Source organism: Lagopus leucura, unplaced genomic scaffold (assembly GCF_019238085.1).
Source record: "Lagopus leucura isolate 7727_CA_CO unplaced genomic scaffold, USGS_WTPT01 Super-Scaffold_760, whole genome shotgun sequence".
In the NCBI taxonomy this organism is placed as follows: Eukaryota; Metazoa; Chordata; class Aves; order Galliformes; family Phasianidae; genus Lagopus; species Lagopus leucura.
The window spans coordinates 14000799-14023228 of record NW_024962257.1 but is presented as its reverse complement, the minus strand read 5'-3'; the positions used below and the strand labels follow the sequence as shown (position 1 = coordinate 14023228).

The 22430-nt window shown below is 41.2% G+C and overlaps 1 protein-coding gene across 3 annotated transcripts in view; it reads right to left on the bottom strand.

Moving 5' to 3' along the window:
• CRAMP1 (cramped chromatin regulator homolog 1) overlaps positions 1-22430 on the bottom strand; it is a 44324-nt gene that overhangs the window by 11180 nt on the left and 10714 nt on the right. For 2 of the 3 annotated variants that reach the window (XM_042864444.1, XM_042864442.1), the window contains 15 exons: positions 21931-22124; positions 20356-20509; positions 18309-18392; positions 16229-16277; positions 13403-13488; positions 12587-12710; positions 11446-11527; positions 9731-10990; positions 7563-7740; positions 4400-4581; positions 3526-3600; positions 2875-2956; positions 2022-2126; positions 837-1015; positions 213-293 (listed from right to left, as the gene is read on the bottom strand). In XM_042864444.1, the coding sequence (XP_042720378.1) occupies positions 213-293; positions 837-1015; positions 2022-2126; positions 2875-2956; positions 3526-3600; positions 4400-4581; positions 7563-7740; positions 9731-10990; positions 11446-11527; positions 12587-12710; positions 13403-13488; positions 16229-16277; positions 18309-18392; positions 20356-20509; positions 21931-22124 (2915 nt within the window). The remainder of the gene's footprint in view (positions 1-212; positions 294-836; positions 1016-2021; positions 2127-2874; positions 2957-3525; positions 3601-4399; positions 4582-7562; positions 7741-9730; positions 10991-11445; positions 11528-12586; positions 12711-13402; positions 13489-16228; positions 16278-18308; positions 18393-20355; positions 20510-21930; positions 22125-22430) is intronic. The other variant, XM_042864443.1, reaches the window with a different exon arrangement.

The following is a 22430-nucleotide window of genomic DNA, read 5'->3' as shown; positions in this document are numbered from 1 at the left end:
CCTGTCACATTTGTTTTGCATTTTTAGAGAATGGCCTCCAATTAAATTTAAACATTGTTTCTGAATTTCTTTAGATGCTAGATTTTCAACTCTACCAAACACTAATGATGGAATGCAACTATCTGAGAATAAGGGTATCTAGCTAGTAGGAGCAGTGGCGTTTTTAAAACATTACTCCTTTCATACAGCTGTTCTTTCAACACATACTCTACCTGAAAACCATCAGGAACTGTCTCCTGCTCGTGACGTGTTGGTAGGCTGATAAATGGAACTCGACACCCAGAGCTTGAGCCCTAAAAGGAATAGCAGGAATCACATAGGTCACACTTTCACATAAGATGATGGAAATATAGCTAGGGAGATGAGAGAAGTGTATATCACCATTTATGCATGTTCTTTCTACATACTCTGCCTTTCAAAATGGTCCATCAGCTCCCCAAGAACACGACAAGGACTGACATGTATCAAGGATCTCAGCAAAGGAAACCAGCAATGAGAAATGTTTTCATTCCAATTGCATCACAGAAATCCATGTTTTGTCCCCATATTTCTTTCTGAGTCACTGTATCTTGAAATGCTACTGTTTCTTTTTATGCCCATATTTTTGGATGGACAACTTGCACAGTGTCACAGATGAAGGCTACTCTATGGGATGGAAATCCATTCAATGCAATGGTGATTTGATCCTTCAGCCCCTGAACACGCGCCACACAGCACAGCCTAGGCTTGCCATGGTAAGTCATGTCTAATAGCAAGCTACAAGACAAAGGTCACTGGAGACTCATCATTACTACAGCTTTTCACACAATGGAAGAGCAAACTCAAGAGACTCTGACCTCCACAGTGGTGATGGAGCTTCCATTCTGATGTGCAGTCGTCGACTCCTGCCCTGTTACCATTGTGGTCACTCTGTCTGGTGACAGTGGAGATACACCTGACAAACCATCTGCATCCAGGACAGGCACAGGGCTACCAGGGATAATACCAGCACTTTTAGCTGCCAAGTCAATAGCACCTTTGGTGAAACAAACAGAAAAAAAAGACACACAAAAAAGACACATTTCAGGTCTTTCCTTCACACAATTACCTTGTAGTGACACTCCTAAAAATAAATAAATTATTTTTTTAAACATTGGCCAGTAAATGAAAACTTGATTCATGCAAAAAGAATGGTTACTATCTGATCATCTCTATCCATTTTTCCTTCATGATGTATAATGTTCATTTCAGCTGAACATTTACAATTTTTTGCTCTGCTCCTGTATATTGTCAGGTATATCAAAACAGTTTGGTTCTCCCCTCTTTTTTTTTTTTTGTCCTGAAAATTATTACGTAGTTGGTTATGCATTTCCTAGAAATTTCCTATGGTTTAACAGAGGAGGCATAGAAACAATAGTTTTACTTTGTTACCTTGCCCCCAGCAGCGATTTAGTCTCAGTATATAAACTTAGGTTACTGCATGAACAACATCATCCAGATCTTTGAAAATCCATGTATACACCTGAATGTCTTCCCGTCACAGAGAGTTCTGTAAGCCTCTAAGAGGAACTCACTGCATTATGTCACTAGGCACTCTAGTTATAGGACCATCTTTTGTTACAAGGCAGTTGCTGCTGGGGCTATGCTGGCTTTTTCTTCTTTTTTGCAGAGCTCCCAGTGCCGTGTTCGTACACGACTGAACAAAACTTACAGCAGATGTCACCACCTCTTTCTTTTTTTTTGTAAAGTGGTCTTGCAAAAAACGATCAAACAACCTATCACCCAATTGCTCACCACTTCTAAACCCCTTTCTAGCAAGTTAGACACTGCAAAAAAAAAAAACAACCCAGTCTGGAATTTTCCAGTGACCTCTCTCTTTCTCCAGCCACGAAGTCTGCGTGTAAGATGCCATTTACAACATCCCACGTTTTCCTTGACTTCAAAAGGCATTAACCATTCTTACCCAGGAAGAAGAAACCAACAGTGTAACATCACACAGATCGCGACAGACCTTAATTTTCACTGCTTAACAAATGACTTACTGGACAGATGGTTGGTAGCCTGCGTTGGAAGAACTTTGGGCACAATGGGACGCGAGACAGCAGCTTTAGTCAGTGAGGACTGGATTGGCCGAAATGAGCCTCTCCCTAAGTGAAAGATTAAATACCAATCAAGCAAATGAGATTTGACATCTTCAAAGCAGGGCACAACAGTTCAGTGGAAGAAAAAAATACTCATTCCAAGCAGCAGCTAGCTTCCATGAATGCAAACAGCAGACACAGAAACAGACCTAAAGACTAACATAAGCTAACCAGCGCCTTATCACAGAAATGCAACAGCAGGTGCTGCTGTGTAACTGAAGCTGCTCTCCTCGTTTTGAGCGAAGATAACCTCTAAGCTCTGACGTTGATTTTGTGATTGAAGCTGAGATCTGAGACCACTTGTATTACCATTGTACTCAAGAGAAGCACATCAGCAAGAAGGGACAAGTAAGTATACTGCTCCACCAACAAGAAGGGCAGCATTTTGTTTACACTGCATGAAACTCAAAGAGCACCCCAGGTACCAGGAAAAGTTTCTTATAAGACCCAGACCAATGATTACATCCTATAGAAAAAAAATTAGCTTAGTAATTTATTCCAGTTTTGTCTCCTTGTGAAAAGGTACTGCTTGCTCTTCCCTAATTTCACTGCTGGGAAATGGGGAGAAGTGTTGTTTTTTCCAGTCATAATCATGGTTCGCTGAACAGCTGCATGTTCTTGTGGGAAGTGATTCAATCAATTAATAACTACGGTTTTGAAAAGATATTTTCCTCTTCAGAAAGTGATTCCTTTCTGCAGCTTAATGAGACACCTCCTAACAGCAAAGAAGTGAAAGAATGTACTTCAAACTCACCTGTAATGGACGAATTGGACAGGATAGAAAAGGAACACACGTGCTGGGACGGATTTCCAGATGGCCTGGGGAGCAGTGTTCTCTGTGTGACAGGAACAACAATAAATCAAAACACATTTTATTACAAGTTGAGTGTAAAAGGGTCTTCCTGGGCACAGAAGTTCATGACACCTTCTAGAGTAAGAAGCAGAATGTTATACAGATACAAATGGTGTGTCCTCTGTAAGCTACGGTAAGAAATCTCCACGTGGACAACTCTCAGACAAATGTGAATTAGAACTGAACTCCACTCTGATTATTCATGCAATCATTTTTAATTTTCCCAAGATGCTACAGTATCTTGAGCTTAAGGATTGGATCTGGACAAACCGATCTCCCATCACAATTACACAAGAATGAACTGAAGAGGGAACTGCATCATTTGTTAGGCTTAAAAACCAATGGAAATGCAGAGAGTGTCTCACTACCACAAACTAACTGCATGCATCTTCTAGGTCTCCTAGAGCCGTAGAGACCAAAGGGTATATTGATACTTGATAACTTCCCTTTCCCCAGATGAGTGTCCACTATTTTGTTTTTATTTTTGTATGTTCTCCACCTGCCACAAGACCCTACAACAACCTGTGGTCCCACTTCACACATTATTCTCACCTGTACTACTAACGGCTTTCGCAAATGCCGGTTCCTCAGCTTCCTTGGCTTTGGCAAGAAGAAGTCTGACTGCATCTATGGAAGAACAGGGAACGCATTAGGAAGTATTTTAAGCATGCACACAATAAACTACATCCATAAACTCTTTTTCAATAAAACTATTTATTAAAATGTTGCCTTGTTCCATACTGTCTAACAGTCTTTCCCAAACTGCCATTCAGTTACATGCATCTCATTTGATTCTGATGTTCTATCCCCACCTATTTACGCTTTAATTGAAAGCTCCTTAAACACACAGTCCAGTAAAAGAAAATGGAGCAAGAAAATCCCATTTCCTTAACTCAAAAATTAACACTTATATTCATATCTCCAACCTTCTGCTAGAACAATTGAACAACTGAAACACTGCTAGAAGTTTCTCACTAGCAGTGCATTATTTTTCTTCTTCTTTTACAGGGACAAAGTTTTCACCTCACAGAAAGTCATTTCACTACTTATCTACCACAGCTTGGCAAGAAGCTGTTATTGAGACCGCATGAATATTTCAATTAAATACAGCAAATGAAGTTGTATTAAAATTCATTGTACGTTTAGCCAGTTGTGATCAACCTGGCCAAAAGATTTCTTTGGAGCAATTTAATTAGAGAGCGAACCAGGTTCATCACGAAACATGATGGTGGCATTCAGCTCTGAAGAAGTGACATCAACCTCAAAAATAACCAAAATGTGATTAAACTCAGCTGATACAGCTTCAGCACTACTGGAAGCGCTGCTCTGTAGGGACGCCCATGCTTCCTGATGAAACAAAAAGCCTATAATCCAACAAGCTGCTCAGGCACAGAACGGCACGTCTTCACACACTGATCTCACTTACACTGATTGTGTCTAAGTGCTGACGGAAGGTCAGCTCTGCTTCCTTGCTAGGCAAGAACAGCTTCCCGTGGCGGCTGTTGGGAGGCAGAGTTGTAGGAACAGCAAAGAGTCCACCATCAGCATCAGCGCTTCCAGAACTCGAAGGTCCAGCCACCAGCAGAGGTCTGGGGAGGTTTCTCAAACCTGGAAGATTTCAGTGCAATTTAAATGAAGACAAAAATAACTATCTGGTAACTGAAGGTTACAGAGAGCTTAGACTTATGGATCCTGGCCCTGCCACTGTTTGTGGCCTTCCAATACTTGAAGGAAGCACATAAACAAGAAGGGGAAAGACTGTTCACAAGGGTGGATGGTGATAGGACAAGGGGGAATGGTTTTAAAATGAGACAGGGAAGGTTTAGGTTTGATATTAGGAAGAAGTTTTTCCCCCAGAGGGTGGTGAGGCACTGGCACAGGTTGCCCAAGGAGGCTGTGATGCCCCATCCCTGCAGGCATTCAAGGCCAGGCTGGATGTGGCTCTGGGCAGCCTGGGCTGCTGGTTGGCGACCTGCACACAGCAGGGGTTGGAGCTGGATGAGCAGCGTGGACCTTTGCAACCCAGGGCATTCTGTGATTCTATGATCCTATGATTCTATTGCATTGCCTTCACCCATTGTATCAGAGGTGGATGTTGGTGGGATGGCAGCAGAGGTGGACCTTCCCACCAACACTCTGCTGCGTTTTGTTGCTGTGTGTCAGATGGCAGCCAAGGGGCACTTTGACAGAGCAGCATCTGACACGGAAGAGCAGATGAAGCAAAAGGCTGGAACTGAATTCCTCCATGTGGAAAAATGGCACCACTGACATTCACTGACACCTGCTGAATGTTTATGGAGCACAAACAGTGAGTGCTGGCACAGTGAATCAGTGGGTGATGCATTTCAGCAGTGGCAACAACACAGTGGGGCACCTCCACTGGTACAGATTCGTACAAGCGCAGCATGCAGCTCTTCTTCACTGCTGGCAAAAATGCGTAACTAATGGTGATGTCTATATTGAAAAATAGTGTTTTGTAGCTGAGAATTTGCCCTATCAAATACTATTATTGTGTTCTTTGTACCTGCTGTAGTTTCCATGGAAGATAAATAGAAAGTATTACATTCAGTGCAACCCACACACCTGAGGGTCAGTCCTTCCACTACATAAGCTCTATATCCACCTGATCCACTCCTTTTGTAGGCTATGATAATACAAATACAGATTCATTCTACAATAACTAGGTTTTATTTGGACACCCCTCCCCAGTGTGGTAGTTCAAAGTGCAACCTCAGTAAAATGATTCTAGTGAGAGAGCAAACAAAAAGCAGGGATCATTTACCAAAAATGCCTTCCAAAAGATGGATCATCTTAGTAATATGTGCAGCACATTGGAATAATGATATCTGGTCTGAACAAAACTTCTCTGTTTACATTTTAAAAAAATTAATTTCAAAACGTTGTATTATTTCACAGCTCTGTGCCAATTCTGCAGGCATTCAGTCAAAATGAACAACAGTATTGTTGTGCATCAATCTTAGACAACTAAGTGTACCTCTCTTATATGCTGTACATACAACATTGCTTCATTACAATACACAAAAATGGCTTTTTTTACACTCAGTATGGCATCCTTGCTTGGCAGGGCTCTCAGGCTCCTGCTGGGCTGCAGGTATCAGCAGGGAAGCAAAACTCATCTGCCTCAATGACTTCCTCCAAAGCCTGCTGCCTCCCTGGGCAGGAGAACAGTTCAGCACAGGGCTGAGCTGTCCTAACACAGCGATGGCTAACTACAGCACTGCTCAGGAGGAGTTCTGAAGAAGAAACTTCGTAACAAATGGGAGGAATTATTATTCTCTTGTTTAAAAAGCAGAACTGCCACCCCCATCCTGCCATTCTGCACCACTGCTTTTTTCCAATGGGACAGTGGAAATTACAGCGTGCCAAAATACCCAAAAAACAATTAAATGCTGAACACCCAATATATTTGTGTCTCCTGATTGACTAGGAATTGTTCACACACAACATATTTCCTTTGAAATCTGTCAAGGGATGCGCCTCAATTATGTAGTGATATTGTAGATATTATAGGTTATGTTGCACCACAGTTGTTGCTTCACTCTTCCCTAAATCTCTTAGCATGATTCTTTTTAACGCCTGTTATTTTCCCCCCAGCTACCTGTGTGCCTTTTGTGAAGCTGTCTATCAGCACTTTCAGATCTTCCGCAAAGGACATGAGCTACCTTCTTTATTTTCTACTACAACGATAAATTGATTTGCTCTTCAGGAAAATAAAGACAACAAAAACAAAAAAACCGTTTGCAGCTAGACTGATTCAGGACCTACTCCTGTACGGGAACAAACCCAAAAGACTCATCACCAAAAGCAGCTTGCTTTCTGATAGCCAGATTACTGCAGCCACATAATCACATTGCATATGAAGATGCAAAGAAGCTTGATAATTATTATGTACTAAAGGTCCTAATCCATCATTATTTTAGATTCAAAACACCCTCAGGATGATATCAGGGCTGATGAGTGGGATTAAGTTTATCTACCAATAGAGCATGAGTGAGGACATGCTTGGCTATCAGTATGACGTACTGGAATGCCAACACCTGAGGCAGATGCTGAATATAACAGCTCAAGCAGAGTTGTTGAGGAGATAAACAAACTAGGCAGAATGCTGTACTCAGCACTTCACGCACCTGTGCTCAAGCCAAACAGATTAGCTGAAGTCACTCAGACTGTCTTTGATAGGTACTGCACAGGAGAACAACACACATTTTTCAGCCATGACTTTACCAACAGCCTTTATGCCACGTGTTCACTTCCCAGCTCTGGAAGCCTTCACTCTCTGAAGATCCCCTACCTCCTCTCATCCCTTCTCCTAGCAAACACCAGCATCTTCTTCTGACTGCTGAGACATTTTCTGGATTGAGAGCTGTGCTGTTGACAGACTGCTTTGCAAGATTCAAAGAACTAAACTTAGGACAACCCCAAAGCAAATATACCATGCTCCTACACAATAAAGTTTGTAACAGCAGTAACACTCGCCCTGCCAGAGTCACTGCAGAGTGGAACATGTCCACCATGGTATGAGGCATTCATAGTCTGATCCCTTGAAACAGATTTCTATGAATACTCACCTGAGGAGCTGGAAGCAGCAGCAGGAGAAAACGTCTTGTTGTTGCGAAGGGCAGACTGATTTCGAGTGCAGCCTGGACTTCTGGTGCTGATGGTAACCACCTTCCCTGGAGGAGTCAGTGACTGCTCCTCCTGAGTAGGCTTGATAGGTGACGTGGCAACAGAGCTCATCTCAGGGGTCTGAAAACACAAGTACATTAAAAGAGTATCAGCCACTGTTGGAGCAAACACATTGTTAAACTCGTTCTACTTAGGAAACACTAAAAAAAACACAACAAACCAAACCTGATGTACTAGAATACCTGTAATAATCTAACCAGTGCCTCTGTGAGCAAGTGGTGGAAGGCTGAAATTCCTCCCATATGCATTTAAAAGTAGAGGTAATGACAAATATTTGACATAGTAACAAAAGAGGGCTGCTTTTAATTCAGGAGAAATTTTCATAAGCTCTAATCACCATGAGATGAAGAAGCAGAACCTGGAAGTAGAACCTTGGAAGCAGACCTGGACAAAAATACTTTGCTGTCAATGCTCATCAAATACAGACAAGTAGTTTTGAAATTTTTCCCATTCCTTCTCCTACTCCGTACTGTTACATGGCAGTAACACAGTGCACACGGCAGGGCACATTACTGATTTTCCAGGTCTATCCAACTGATTTCCTTGTTTCTTGCATGGTTTTCTAGAAAATGTACCCTTTCACAGGCATAAAATTAACACCCATGCTTGACTGCAAACCAATTTGATACAGTTTGCTTTATGCTCGTAATCTTCATTTAGAAAAATGAACCATGGAACAATCAAGCATTCTGGTAATCCTGAGCAAACCGCAGGACCTGGCACCTTCAGACAGCAGCAAGTATCACCTTGACTCCTGAATGCATACGTCATTCAATGACATTCACTGCCACAAGAAGCTTTTACATTTCATGTTTCAGAAAAAGATAAAGTGGTATTTGGAAAAATAAAGAAAAAGGTTATGTTAGTTTTTATTGGAATGTATTAGAAGGCACATTGCTTTTCAGGTGTATTAGCTTGCTCTGTTTAAGACAAAGAAAGCCAAAAAGAAAGCCAAAAAGAAAGCATTTGTAAATAATAACAGCCTCACATCCTTTTTTTTTTTCCTTTGCCTTCTCCCTCAAGTTTAGTGAGATAACCTTCCTTCCATTTGCAGTCGTTAAACATCTTCCCTGCCTGTCACGTGTGCCACCTGCAGGAGATGCCAAAAGAGATCTGTGCACTGTCACACATCTGCCTGACGGTGCACCAGAAGTCTTGAGAGACAGAATAAAATCTAAGTGAGGAGCTGCAGCTGAACAAAGATGGTTCTACATTTAGAAAGTCTTAAAACATAAGACCGTGAAATCAGAAACAAAAGGAGGTGCTGTGCTGCTACTAAACCTGCACCAAACAACACAGATCAAAGACTACAGGTGTCAGGGAAGAGAGATTCATTTGCATCCTATGCTGGAATATGATGCAAATAGTATCTTCAGCTCATCACATCTTCATCGCAGGAATTCAGTCAGATCTGCTGAATTTGGCTTTTTTTGATCTTGAAAAGCATGTTTTATTAAGCTTCAATTAATTACAGTAGGAAGAAACAGCAGCCAAGTTATCAGAGTGGCAGATCTTAAACATTGGTTACAGCACACAACAAGGAAAGCAAGTTCATTCCCACTTGTCTGCCTAACAAGAAATTGTTTTTCTAGATATGTTAAACATCATCCTAGAGCCTCAGAAGTTCTACAAAAAAAATCACTGTAGCTAGCCAGTTTCAAGGAAATGGATTGTTGGCATGATTTGAGCTACATTAACATTAGAAATTTAGGACTGTAGTTTTTCTTTGGAATTTTAACTTGAGAGACTGTGCTCATGACTGATCTCCTGAGTTCACTGCAATGCTGCTGAGACTCATGACAAGCCAGAAACCAAACGGTATTGTAAAAAGCAAATGGAGCACAGTGAGGCCAAGTCCACCCTGCAGCAGCAACCTGTTTGGACATTTTTATTATTATTATTATTATTATTTTTTTTTTTTTTAAACACAGGAATCTCTACAATCTTAGGAGAGCTGGTTATTGATTTAGCTGGAACATAGTAGGAACAGGAATTATTTCCCAGTTCAAATAAGAGTGTAGCTTCTGAAGGGTAAAGAAGTGCTACTTACTGGTTTGGGATTGACTTCAGTAGAGATGAGTTTTAAAAGGCAATTTAGGAGTTTCTGCTTGTGAAAGGTAGTACATGTAGGAACAGCACTTGATTCAGATGTTTGCTCCCTGGCATCCTGGGTTTCTGGCTCCAAGACAGCCAGCCAGTCATATTCCAGCTGCAGCTTGTTCGGTTTGCCCATCATGAGGTAGACTTCAGCCAGCGTAAGGCTCTCAGAAGTTCGCAGGCTCCATCCTTCTTCTCTAACTTGTTGAGAGAGCCGGCTTGGGTCATCCTTGAGAGACTTCGTGTTAGATTGTCCCTGAGGTGGAGGTGGAAATGAGGAGCTCAGCTTCTCTTGAGAATCCTCCATTACCGCATCTGTTATCTCCTTGGTACATGCATCGAGCTGCTGGCTCTGGCTAGCCTGAGCTTCACATCTGGCTGTGCCGCTGCTGGGTGAAGCCACACCACCTCTCAGTAGCTGAGAATAGGAGTCAGATGTCTCTGCGCTCCTCCCACTTGGAAAAGCCACAGGAGAAGTATCACCAGCTGCTGGAGCAGAATCCTTCCCATGTGGTTTGTCTGTGCAAGAACATTTCTCTGGGACAATCAGATCCTGACAGGACTTCATGTACCGTGGGAATGGATCGAGCAGAGAGAGCTCTTCCACATCAGGGATCTTACTGCAAGCACAAGCTGTGCTGCACGATGCTACTACAGTTGCTTGGTCACCAGCCAAGGCCTCCCTGCCTTCCACACAGAAGGCTGCTGAGCTCAGCTTTTCATGATTCCCTTCTTGATCTTGAAGTCCAGAAGGCGGCTTGCTGAGAGAGTTAGTGATGCCTGGGTTTGAGGCTGCTCCCTCCACCAGACCAGAATCTGCAGAGCCATCTTCAGTGCTTGCAGAAACTTCAGCTGTGGGCTGAGGGGTTCTGCTCGATTCTGTAGTGCTCTCAGCCCTTCCAACACTCTTGCCTTCTGTTCCCCGCGGGTATTTCAGTTGTCCCCTAGCTGTCCCCTGACCACTCTGTATGCCCAGAATTTGTGCAGGTGGTAGTAAGTGAGAGTCTTTTGTGTTCTGTTTGCATTTGCCAGTTTCCTGCCAATGCACCGTGCAGAAAGCCTTGGAGTGGACCACTCGGGCTACCCCAGGCAGTGGGGTGAGTGTACAGTTCTCTCCTGGAAAGAGATGGAGCATCACCTTCTCCTCTGAGAGGCTGCCTCTTGTTTCTGAATCTCTGGAGTCTTGAAGCTGCCGTTCCTCTAGTGTTTTACGCTAGAAAAGATGTGTTAAAGATTATAACCACTATCTGTCCCTTCAAAACAAGCACCTGATGGCCTATTTTGCAAATGAACAAAATTAGCAGCTTATCAGGGGTGTACGTTCTCTATTCAGCATAGATATGAAAGCTCTACGATCAGAAGTTAGTCCTGTGTTGATAAAAACTATACTAAAGATCTGCTCCAAGCACGAACTAAGTTTATGGGGACTTATTGCTAACTAGCTTTTCTGGGGATTGTACTATAGAAGAGTTGAGGTAGAAGTGAATGAAATGCTACAGGATTTCCCACAAAAGGCACCTTCACATTAGTGATGCTGAGATACTACCTCTATCTTCACCAAGCATGGGCTGGTACATTTATTAAGCAGACTTACATTTCTTAGATGAACTTTTAAGAAGGGAATTGGTCCCAAGCCAAGGCATACAGAACAAAGGAAGAAAAGGATACAATACGCACTTCATGGAGAGCCCACTTCTGCTTCAGGAATTCAATAAGGCTGGAAACCTTCCGATGTAACTCCACAATCATCCTGTGTGCAAGATGAAGCAAACAAGTAGTGAAAAAAACCATCAACAGAAATTCCAATCAGAGCCCCATGCTAGCATGGGAATTATAGGAACAAATTGGCATTCTGTAACATAGCACACAGAACACAACCACCATTCCTGAACAATACAAGAACAGCTGGCCAGAAATTGCAACGTTAATACATAATTAACTTGCAGCTGTGAAAGACCTAAAAACCTATGCGATAAATCTGCCTGCCACCGCTCAAGATACTACTCTACCAGACAGAAACAGAAGAACAACAAAACATCAGAGAAGATGGCAAAATTTGGCTAAACCAGAGTAGTTCAAACAAGGCACAGTGCTACGACATGAAACATGGGAAGAAAAATGGGGACAAAATTTTATTCATTTATTTATTTTACTCTTTTTGCTCTCAAAGCATTTTAAAAGTAAATCTTGCACTACACATCTTTGTTCTCTTCACATGACATTCAGTCATCATGAAGAAATGCTTCACAAGAAGGAGCTATCAGCATCTCAGAGGCCCATCAGCCACAACTTTCAGACTAGCTGTAAGGACTCAGATGGACAGCCACTGACAGCACTGAGCAACAAAAGCAGGAAGATTTGGTTGGAAGCAAGTCAAGCTAAATATTTCCATTCCTGCTACCACTGTGTTGCATTTGACACATTCAGACTCCTGATGCAGGTGCCTCTGGCTGTTGTTTTACTTCCCTCCCCTATGCCTCTGTCTCACAGCATGTCCAGTACAAATTTTAGTAGAAGTAATGCTGCCTGTCCCCAGTCCATTTGTCTCTACCCTGACAACTGGATGTAAATGGCACCAAACAAATCCATCTCCAAATTCAGCATCTCCTATCATTACCCAAATTAAAACGTGTGAAGAATAAAAGTAAATCAAACTTTCCATGAGAATCATGTACCCTGGTTGGACAAAGGCTTCAGAATAAGTATGTTTAGGCAAACTGCATTATCAATTACGTACCACAGAATAGAATATTGCCCACACACTCCTCTATTCTGTCCTGAGCCATGAACAAAATCAAGTCTTTGTTACCTGAGCCGTGGATTCTGGGCAAGGCTCTGCACTCGAGCCCATGCATGATTATTTCGTGGCTGCAACTCCACGGGGACCTTGAGAGGAAGACGTACTGGCTTCTGGTCCTCTTCATCACTAATGCCTGAAGGGAGATGAAGCATAGAGGGAATGGATCAAAGCAAGAAAGCTCAAGCAGAATGCTTTATGTTCAATTACATAAGAAAAAAGCATCACAGGTATCAGCACCACCTACAGACAACTTAAGCAACTCAGCTTTACCAGTGGTGGGAGCCTGCTCCCTTAGATGACCTCCCGTTCCAATATGTTGATGTTGTGCCTTGGACACTGCAGTGTCAATGTCAGGCAGCTAGAAGCTCTGAACAAGTACAGCATTTCAGATCTTTAAACTGCACTGATACTACTTACTGGGGGTGGGAGAAGGGTTGAAATAACGAATGTAAAAAAAAAAAATCTGAAATGCTTGATGGTAAAAATTCACTCCCGTTGTTTCACTGATATAGTAGGACAACTAATCTTCAAATATAATGAAAGCAAAACTGGCAAAGCTGTAGCCATCTTCTATGGCATAAATATCTCCTCTGTAATTTCTGTAATCTCTGTAAAAAAAATGAGTGCCATACTCAGATGGATCTTAAAGTTAGCAAATTCTACAAACAAACAGGGTTATAATAAGAGAACAGGAACATATCTGTGCCCAATACAAATGGAAAACAACACGAATTCCCCTGCCAGTAACACATACATTAGAACAGCTCTACTCTCATATTCTTCCAACTCTCTGTTAAAACTCTTTCACATTTCAGCATCTCTTACCATCTGGATCACAGAGCTTCTTCAAAGCCCTGCACATTGGAGCTTTGATACGAAGGTTTCTGCCTTTGTAGCGAACAGTCGTAGCCCTGGATATATTGGAAGAGAAGTATTTACAGGCACCATTAACTTGAGACTTAGGTACACAGCTGTGGTACAATCAGACCAGTCATCTCTACAGCAACTAAGAGATTTAGGAGTTTGCAATGCAGATTCAAAAAGGCAGTCAGGTTGTTTTTTGTTTTTATATTTTTCATCACCTTACTTTTCATTATAGAAATGCTACTCTTGTAACACTCCCCTTCCAGACACCCACAACACACTGTGTCCTGTTATGTGCAATAATGGAAGGGTGGTTAAGATACACAGACCAAAATCATGTTACTTGGTTGCATAGTACCCTCAGATAAAGCTTGTTTGGAAAAGACAATTGGTTGTGCTTTCATCTCTTCTTTATATTCCTAGTTTTCACTATAAAAACAAACCAAAAAACCTGAAGCTCTTAAGAAGTCTTCCACTCCATAATATAAACACAACCATTGCAGAAACGAGGCCAAACCACTTGTGCAGGAATCTGAACAGTCACTTCTACATTATAAGTTCCAATACCACAGGAGTAGCTATAAAGATCCTTAAAAACAAGACTACTTTCTGCTTCCTGAGCAGCAGAGCTACCTTCATCCAGTCAGCTCTGTTGTGTTTTTAGAGGCTTAAAAAGGCAGGCAGGCACTGATAGAAAGGTACTGATGGCAGTATTTACACCTCAAACAATAAGGACCACTGAGCACAGAAGCAGCAAGTTACACACAAGCCTTTGTAGGAAAGAAATTATGGAGAATGTTCTTAGAGCAGGATCTGGATGTAAGGAAGGTAACATCTCACAAGGTGAGCACTTGTCAATGCAGCCAAGAGGGAAAGTCACAAAGGGGCAGCAGGAGGCAGAGATGCAGCGGAAGAGGTGAGCAGTGCGGAAGTTTCACACAGCACGCTGCGAACCTCTGCAGGCTCAGAATAGGCCAGGGCTGGAAGGGCAGATCTCCTGAACCTGCACTAAGCCATCAGAAGCCAAGGGAACATTGCTGTAACAAAGAACTAGCAAGAAAAGACTGGGCAAACAGCCATTTGGATTCCCTGTACTTTCTGAGTTTTGTTTCATAGGTGTCCTGCTTGGCGATTCTGAAACCTGTGTAAGCAGCCCATGTGTGCCAGTGTGGGCATGAGTGTGCCAAGCTACTCGGATCAGTTACAAAAGCTGACAGAGTAATTCTCCTGCTCCCCTTGGACTTGTAACTAGGATCCATCTTCTGACATATCACTGACTCAGCCAACTGCAGCTGAACCAAAAGCTATGTGCCAGCTGCCCTTACAGATCCATGAAGTTCTAAAGACAAGTAACAGAAGTCCAGCACTGGATGCTGTTAGCTTCAATAATCAAACAGGGACGTTTAACACAAAGATTCTGCCTTTACATTAAATAACTTAATTATATTTTCAAGCACTATTTTTATATGTAAGCTGGGTTTACAAGCTCAACTAGGAAGAGTTTCAATATGGTTTTGCTACAAGCATCTCAGAGACATTTGTTTTTCTTACACCAAGCAATTACTACACAAAGTCAGAGACGATGTCTGACAGACAAAACATGCAAACTGCCAGAGACAGCTCCTCGCAGCCCTCGCTTCCCTTGACCCCTACCAAACAACCCCTGCTCACCTTTACCTGCTTCAGGAGATTACTGCAATCATGCATGTTCACATTTGTCATTCTTAATTGCTAATTACTTTCAGTCAAGACTTTCAACATAGCAACAAGTGTTCTGCACTCAAAGGAAAGGAAGGAGGAGTACCAGACTTGAAAGAAAGATGTTAGGAACTGGAAAAAAAAGAGACCCGCTTACAAATAGAGAGATCACAGAATTTTAACACCTCTGAGCAAGATGGAATGAGAACGTTTTACCTAATGGGATGCATGCATTGTGTTTTTTTGTGGAGCTGTCCTTCATGGGCAGGGGCTTAACTCACTTAGTGTAGATGTGCAGGTGCTAATGAGGAGGAAAACATGAGCACATTTTGCTCCTGTAAGATCTACAGGTTTTCCACCAAGCAGAGTAAGAGGTGCAGGAGGAAAAAGGAAGCCCAGACCATTCTGACTGATACATAAAGTGGATTAAGCAATCTGTTTTAAAAATCCTTTCATTTATGGAAGAAAAAAATTAGTAAGATTTGTACAAAACCCAAATGGAAGCTTCTGCTTTAATTTGAAATTTGGTAAACAAAAGAATGAACCAGTGATCTCATCAGCAATCATATCCATGAGCTACAGCACATCAGCAGGCTGCATGGACTGCAGCTTTCAGGAGAAGAGACTGTAAGGCACTCACATGGGGACTGAACTTACAACCAGTGAAAAATGCAGCACCAAGTATCCCCCTTATGTAAGCTGAAGTCAGCAGCTGCTCACTATGACAAGCCTTCCTTTTTTTTTCCCCTCTATTTTACAGTACAGCTTAGTTCATCAGTAATTAGCTACAATAGCATAGTCTAAAAGCACAAACGCCAAGAATAAAAAGCAACTTGTGTGAGAAAGAATGAAACTGTTTACCAGTCTCTTCTGAAGACATGATTAGGACAAGCTGATGGCTGCTGAGCAACTGCAACTGGGAAGGCATTCAGTATAATGACCACAGTCCCTCATGATAAAAAACATATACAAAAGAAACTAAGTGTCAAATGTGAAATTCTGGCCCTGAAAAAGTAAAAGTGGTCTCAGAGTCTGGATGACCAATCCAACAATCCATTTTGAGAGTTTCAGGAGTAAGTTTTTACTTACCCAGCCTGAATAAGCTCATTAAGTTTGGCTGCATTCTTGTCATCCAGACCTTCATGTGAAAAAGGACAAAACAGTAAATTAGAATTCTAAGTGATGCAGCCCTGACCTTTATTTCTGTGCCGTTTGGTTTTCAAAACTATTACATTTTCTTCTTATGAAGGACTAAGGTGCATAAATAGGCTTAATTTTTAGAAAACATTCTATTCCCATAGAGCACAAGCATCGCATGGTCCTTGCAGTGAAAATTACACCTTAACAATTATATGACCCCAGATTAGGTGCTACACATCCTGGGTTGTTATGCATTAATCTGACACTGCAGTATTGAAAAGAAAGCTCCCTCATCTGCCAGCTCCATCTCTGTTGCTAAGGCAGCACAGCGTGATGGAAGAGCAGAGCCTTCGCAAGGAGAGGAGAGAGAAGTCAAAATAACAAAATGCATGTGTAAATCACACCTTTCTTACATGCACTACACTGAATGTTTTAAAGAAGACATTATGATAACTTGATTTGTATTCTCTGAATAGTTGTGCCCAAATCTACTTACTGTACAATTAACCTCCCCTTGGCAATGATGAAAAAAGTCCTGATGTGCTTTTGTTTCTAAGCGGCTCTACAAAAGTTTTCTCAATTTCTGGGCAGACAAGACTGGGTAAGGAATTGCAAAACAAGGAGAAAAACAACCTTCACCACCTGCAGAGCAGACTCCTTTAAGCTGGGTATAGGAGCTTGTCTGCTCAAGTCCATTTGATGTCAGGGAGGAGACTTCATTGCGGGCAAATTGGAAGGTAAAATATTTAACCAAGTACCAAAATCATAAAAAGGCAGAAGCACAGAGTATGCATGCATTGCCATGGTGACTGTGCAAACCCTCGTTCCCATTTGGAGCCAAGGAGGGTCTGCTTTTAAGAAAAGATGTGGATAAAGGAAAGAAACACCAATACACGTTTCCACTGGCAATGCCATCTGTACCTTGCCTCTGCACCTTCTTTATCACAGAACAGTTCAAAATGTCTTCACAGAACAAAGTAAGAACATTCCAAACATCCTAAGTGATGACACAGTTCACTAAAATCCCAGGTGAGGGGATAATCTAACAAAAAAACCTGCAAAAATAACAGCTGGATTTGGGATTTGTACATGGCCACAACTTCCTTTTTTTTTCAGCTCTCTGAAAAAACTCAAAAAAATTTGAGTTTACAAATGATAGAATTTTGATTATTTCCCTCCTTTTGCAAACAAAACGTGCAGTACTTGGATCCAGCACCAACTAACTGCACAAAAAACTTGGGAACGAATGAAAAGATACACGTAGGTGGGCTGGAGAATACAACACTTGTTATCTTCCCCATCCTCCACGTTAGTCACTCTGCTCTGGAAGCCATCAAGACCATGCATCCTGCTAATGCAACCCATCCATTTCCAGCAGACTGGGGAGCACAGGTAAGGCACGTGCTCATCATCTACACTTGCCACTTGCCCTTGTGGGCACAATCAGCCTGTGGGACTAACATGAGGGTCCCAATGCATTCTGACTAGCCAGGAAAGCTAATGTTTCTAATAATCCATAATGCTTTTTCCATCTTCAGTGCTCATTATTACTGAAAAGAGACTGACCTGGAGAAAGGTGCCAGCCCAAACTTTGACAGTGTAAGCAGAAACACTTTGGAGTACAAATACTGCTCAAGTGTAACAAAACAGACAGATAATCTAAACTGCAAATACTTTGACCTGTCATCTGTGGGTGTCACATGAGCTGCATCTCACATACAGTAAAAGCTAAAGAAATACGACAAAGAAAAAGGGGACTTGTGCAATTGACTGCAATAGAATACAATGAACACAAACTCTTCAATAAGACAAAAGTCAAACTGTACCAGACATGCCTAACTTCAAGGGAAGATACTTTTGATTCTACCTATAAATATTATATATGATATATGATATATATGTGATATATAGATATTTATGATATATATATATATATTAATATATATTTATATATTATGATTATCACATATAAATATATGATTCTATATATAAAAATAATTTCCAGTCATCTGAAACAATTCATACTCACATCCCCCGATCTTTTTCCTCAACTCTCCATAGCAGATCAGGCCATAAAGCTCCAGGGATGACTTTTTCAGCCCTTGAGAAAACACTGAAGAAAAAATAAAGAAGGTACAAGTGAGATGACATCATCCAAAATGCAGATACTCATTTCAATTCTGTGAAAAGACGAACGATGCACATTTTTAGCAATGAGACAAACACCTCACAGAAGGTAAGACTAAGCAGCTTCTGCAGGATTTAAACAAGTATCCAATTGTCCAATATATAAAATAGAGCTAATCCTGTGGCATCAACCTTACTATCATGACACTGTTAACAATTTCTGAAGAAATTATCCACGTGCTCCCCAGAAACTGCATACAACTCTTTAAGAAGTTGGCCTGAGTTTTCCAGAAGATGCATACTCCACAGGAAAGCAAATTGGAGATTTAAGGCAAATTCTAGACTTTATGTTTTATTTAAAGAGTTGCACTCGTTCAGCTGAAGGAATTTTTTCAACCCCCCCCCCCTTCTTATTAACACACAGAGAAACATTATTATTTCTAACAGATGTGAATATAACAGCACTCAAAAGTGTTGTGATGTATAAATGAGAAGAAAGCATTTATTCTTTTCAAGAATTTGGTGTTCTTGGACTTGCAACGTTGCTTAACCTCAGAATTCAGACATGTATTTTGACCATTATTAAAGGTAAAAAAGGCACAGCACTAATTCTTAAATTACTACAGCCAATGGGATTTGTACCTTATAGGTTCAGACCCAAGTCTTAACATTATCCAAGAAACAGATGAAGTCCCACCAAGACAACTCTGTTTGCTTACGTTTTCCATACAGCACTACAGTATACTAATGGCTTGGTTCATGTCAGTGTCTTGTCTTGATGTGGAAAACAAACAAAAATACACCTTATGGGAAGTGCTTTAGTTGTGTAAGCCCTTCTTAAGATAACCTAATTTTGCTTCTTCCTGAGATTAAGTTCATAAAGAGACTGTTTTGTACACTATCTTTACATTTATTCAGCTTCTTATTTATTTTTATTAGCACTTAAAGTCCCAGCCATTTCTCACTGAGTCATTTTTAATGTGAGAGGTTCTGGCCACAGACTGTAAAGATGAATTTGCTATCCAGACTTGCTGAAGTTAAAAATAATTATTTTAAAAGACCAAAACTTTGAACAATGATGACACTATCACAATCTATGCAACTCAGAATACAACACCAAAATGACAGGAAGGCCCTGGAAATCTTTACTCAAATAAAAGCTAACAATCTTCATAATCCCTTAAAATAGACAACAGAACTGCACGTTAGTACAGTCTATTCACTCTGCAGTAGATTCCTTTAACCACTTGTCAAAGCAGGCTATCCACAAATTGACCTGAATCCTCACTGCCCATTACTGGAGAGTAAGCAACTGACAAAAATCAATGACCACATATTGCTACAAAACACCCCAAGCAGTTCATACAACTTCCCAATTTTGTTTCCATTTAGAATGCTGGGGAAGGAAAGAAAGAATGTTAAGTAGGAAACAGAACACAGGAACTCCTGACTAAAGAATTAATGACACGGTTTCAGGCTTATTTAAAGTGTAAATAACCATTTCACCACTCACATCTGTTTCAGACTACTTATTTATTTCTACCTTCCACCGAGAAGTGCAAAAAGTGCAAGAGTCAGTTTGCTTGATGAAGTCATGCCTGACCAGCTATCATTTAGGCACATGTTCTCTAGGGTGTGTTCCTGAGAACAGAAAGAGAAACTTCCTCAAACCTGCCTTTTCCCCAGCACTAGCACCAGGATCAGCTGTTACTATGGTGTGACTGATAGGTGATGATAAAGAACAGAACTTTTTGAGAAGTGTTATGCAAAGACGATGAACCTCCCTGTGGTTACGCTCCCAATCATACAAAGTATTCACAACAGATCCTATTCAGTACTTGTTTTCTCATTCCCATCATTTCTACCCTCCGTGATGACTCCAAAAGGTTGGACTCCCATACGGACAAGCCTGGGAGTTCTGCACTAAGCCCACTTCCCTGCATACTAACCATTATCAAAGTCAATGTACTTTGAGATCTTGTGCCAGGTGCGGTAGTAGAAATGGCGGACCTGCTCCTTGTTCTTCACCATGCTTGCTGGCTTGCCTTTCTTCTTGTACTTCAGGGCAATGTTGTTCTGGATAGCTTCAAAGTCCTTCCCATGCTGAAGAACAAATCAAATAAATCCAAACAGTCAAAATCTCTTTTTGTAACATAACTGAAACAACACGAAGGATTTGGGGGTTATTTCTGGGAAGTTAGATTTCAATGTCAAAACTCAACAGCAAAAGAATGACAGTATTTTCCTTTCCTATATGTAAAATGCATTATGGATGCCAACTATGGATGCCAGCTTTTGATTGGGTTGTTTCAAAATAAAATGTACATTAATAGCAACTTTTTCAAAGGACAACTTTACTCAAATGCACTGAGTGGCAGAACTGAAAACACTGACTTTGTCACTCAGCTCTCCTTACTTCCTTCACTACTTTCCCCTCTCTTCACTCCTCAGTATACTTCTAACCTGGGACTAATGCTTTGTTTAACAACTTCTACTTACAGGGAATTTCACATTTGAGTTATTAGTGCTACATCTGAGTTTCAAGCAATGAAGGGAAAGTTGGTGGTACCTACAGAAGAAATGCTTTTACACGAGAAGCTTACTGCCAGGGAAAAATAAAACTAAGAATCTTAAGTGTCCCTTAAAAACTATCCAATCCCTATAAAATCCTTTAAGAACATAAATTACCACTGAACTCCTCATTTCCCAGAATTCAGAAGATGTTGGAGTTGATTTTAATACAACTACAAAATAGGAAAATCTCTTAAATATTAACAGCATTAAAAGAATGGAAGCAGGGAACCAAATTAACAATTCCTCTCAGTGTCAGAAGGACTTGAAGGAAACTGTTCACGTTTGTTGTGTTGACAAAGCTCACGAAGCATAACTAACACTTTAAAAAAACAAACTTGTGATCATTCCTTCAGTTTTCACCTTCAGCACATATTTTTATAGCCATAAAGGCTCTTAAATCAGTATTCCTAAAATAACTTTGGGGGAAAAAAAAAAAACAACAAAAAAAGAGGAATATATTGCATTCAATATATGAGACAAGAAGTTAGGTGATCTAACTTTCCTTGTCTCTCAACCCTACCACCAAAATGGTTTTACTCTTTTATCATCAGAGGACTAAATACAGCATTCTGCAACACTTTAAAATAAAACAATTTCTTATTTGCTAATATTAGCATGCATTGCTTCCAAAAGTTGAGATGGCAACATTGTTTTTTCCTCAGTTGAAAGAGAATCATAATTGAAAATATTATTAAGAGTAACTCACATATTTACCATAGTATTTAAAAAGAAAAAAAAAAAAAAAGGAAAAAAGGAAAAAAGCTTGACTTTGGAAAGGTGGCTTTGATTCACAACTGTTGTATAGCCAACTGCACAGGCACACGTGCACCAAGAAAGTAATATAAGCATACGGGGGGTGCTCCTGCAAAAGCCACTTCAATCAAGCTTGTTCAGCAACACTCACATACCCAATGAAACCACGTAACCTGGTTATTTTCCTCTCCACTCACCTCATACAGTCCCTCAAAGAACGTGTTTTTGTCCTCCGTGCTCCACGACTCCCACTGCCGCCGGACCTTCTTCCCTTCCTCCTTCTCCCCAGCTGAGGAGCCCAGGTTCCTTGCTGCTGACTTGGAATTCCCACTCGGATTGCTGGGAGGTATTCCTGATGTGCCACCAGATGCACTCCCTCCATTATCTGCCCCTGCAAAAAACCCCAAAGCAACACATGTGAATATTAAACCCACAGGGGATTCATGGATAAGTGAGGAATTCAGCCTACCTGGGAAAACACAAAAATAATCCAAGCTATCCCAGTGACAACAAGTCCCAGCACTTCCTCCCTCCAAAGATTCTGGTGCAACAACTGTAAGAGGATACAGCAGTGCAAACTTGACTGTACCTTTCTCAGTGGTTGGCACCCCAAAGGACACGATCTGCGGGCAGGGGAACACCAAAAAGCAGAGATCAGCAATCGTGGGATGAGGGTGATAAAGCCCCTGATGCAACT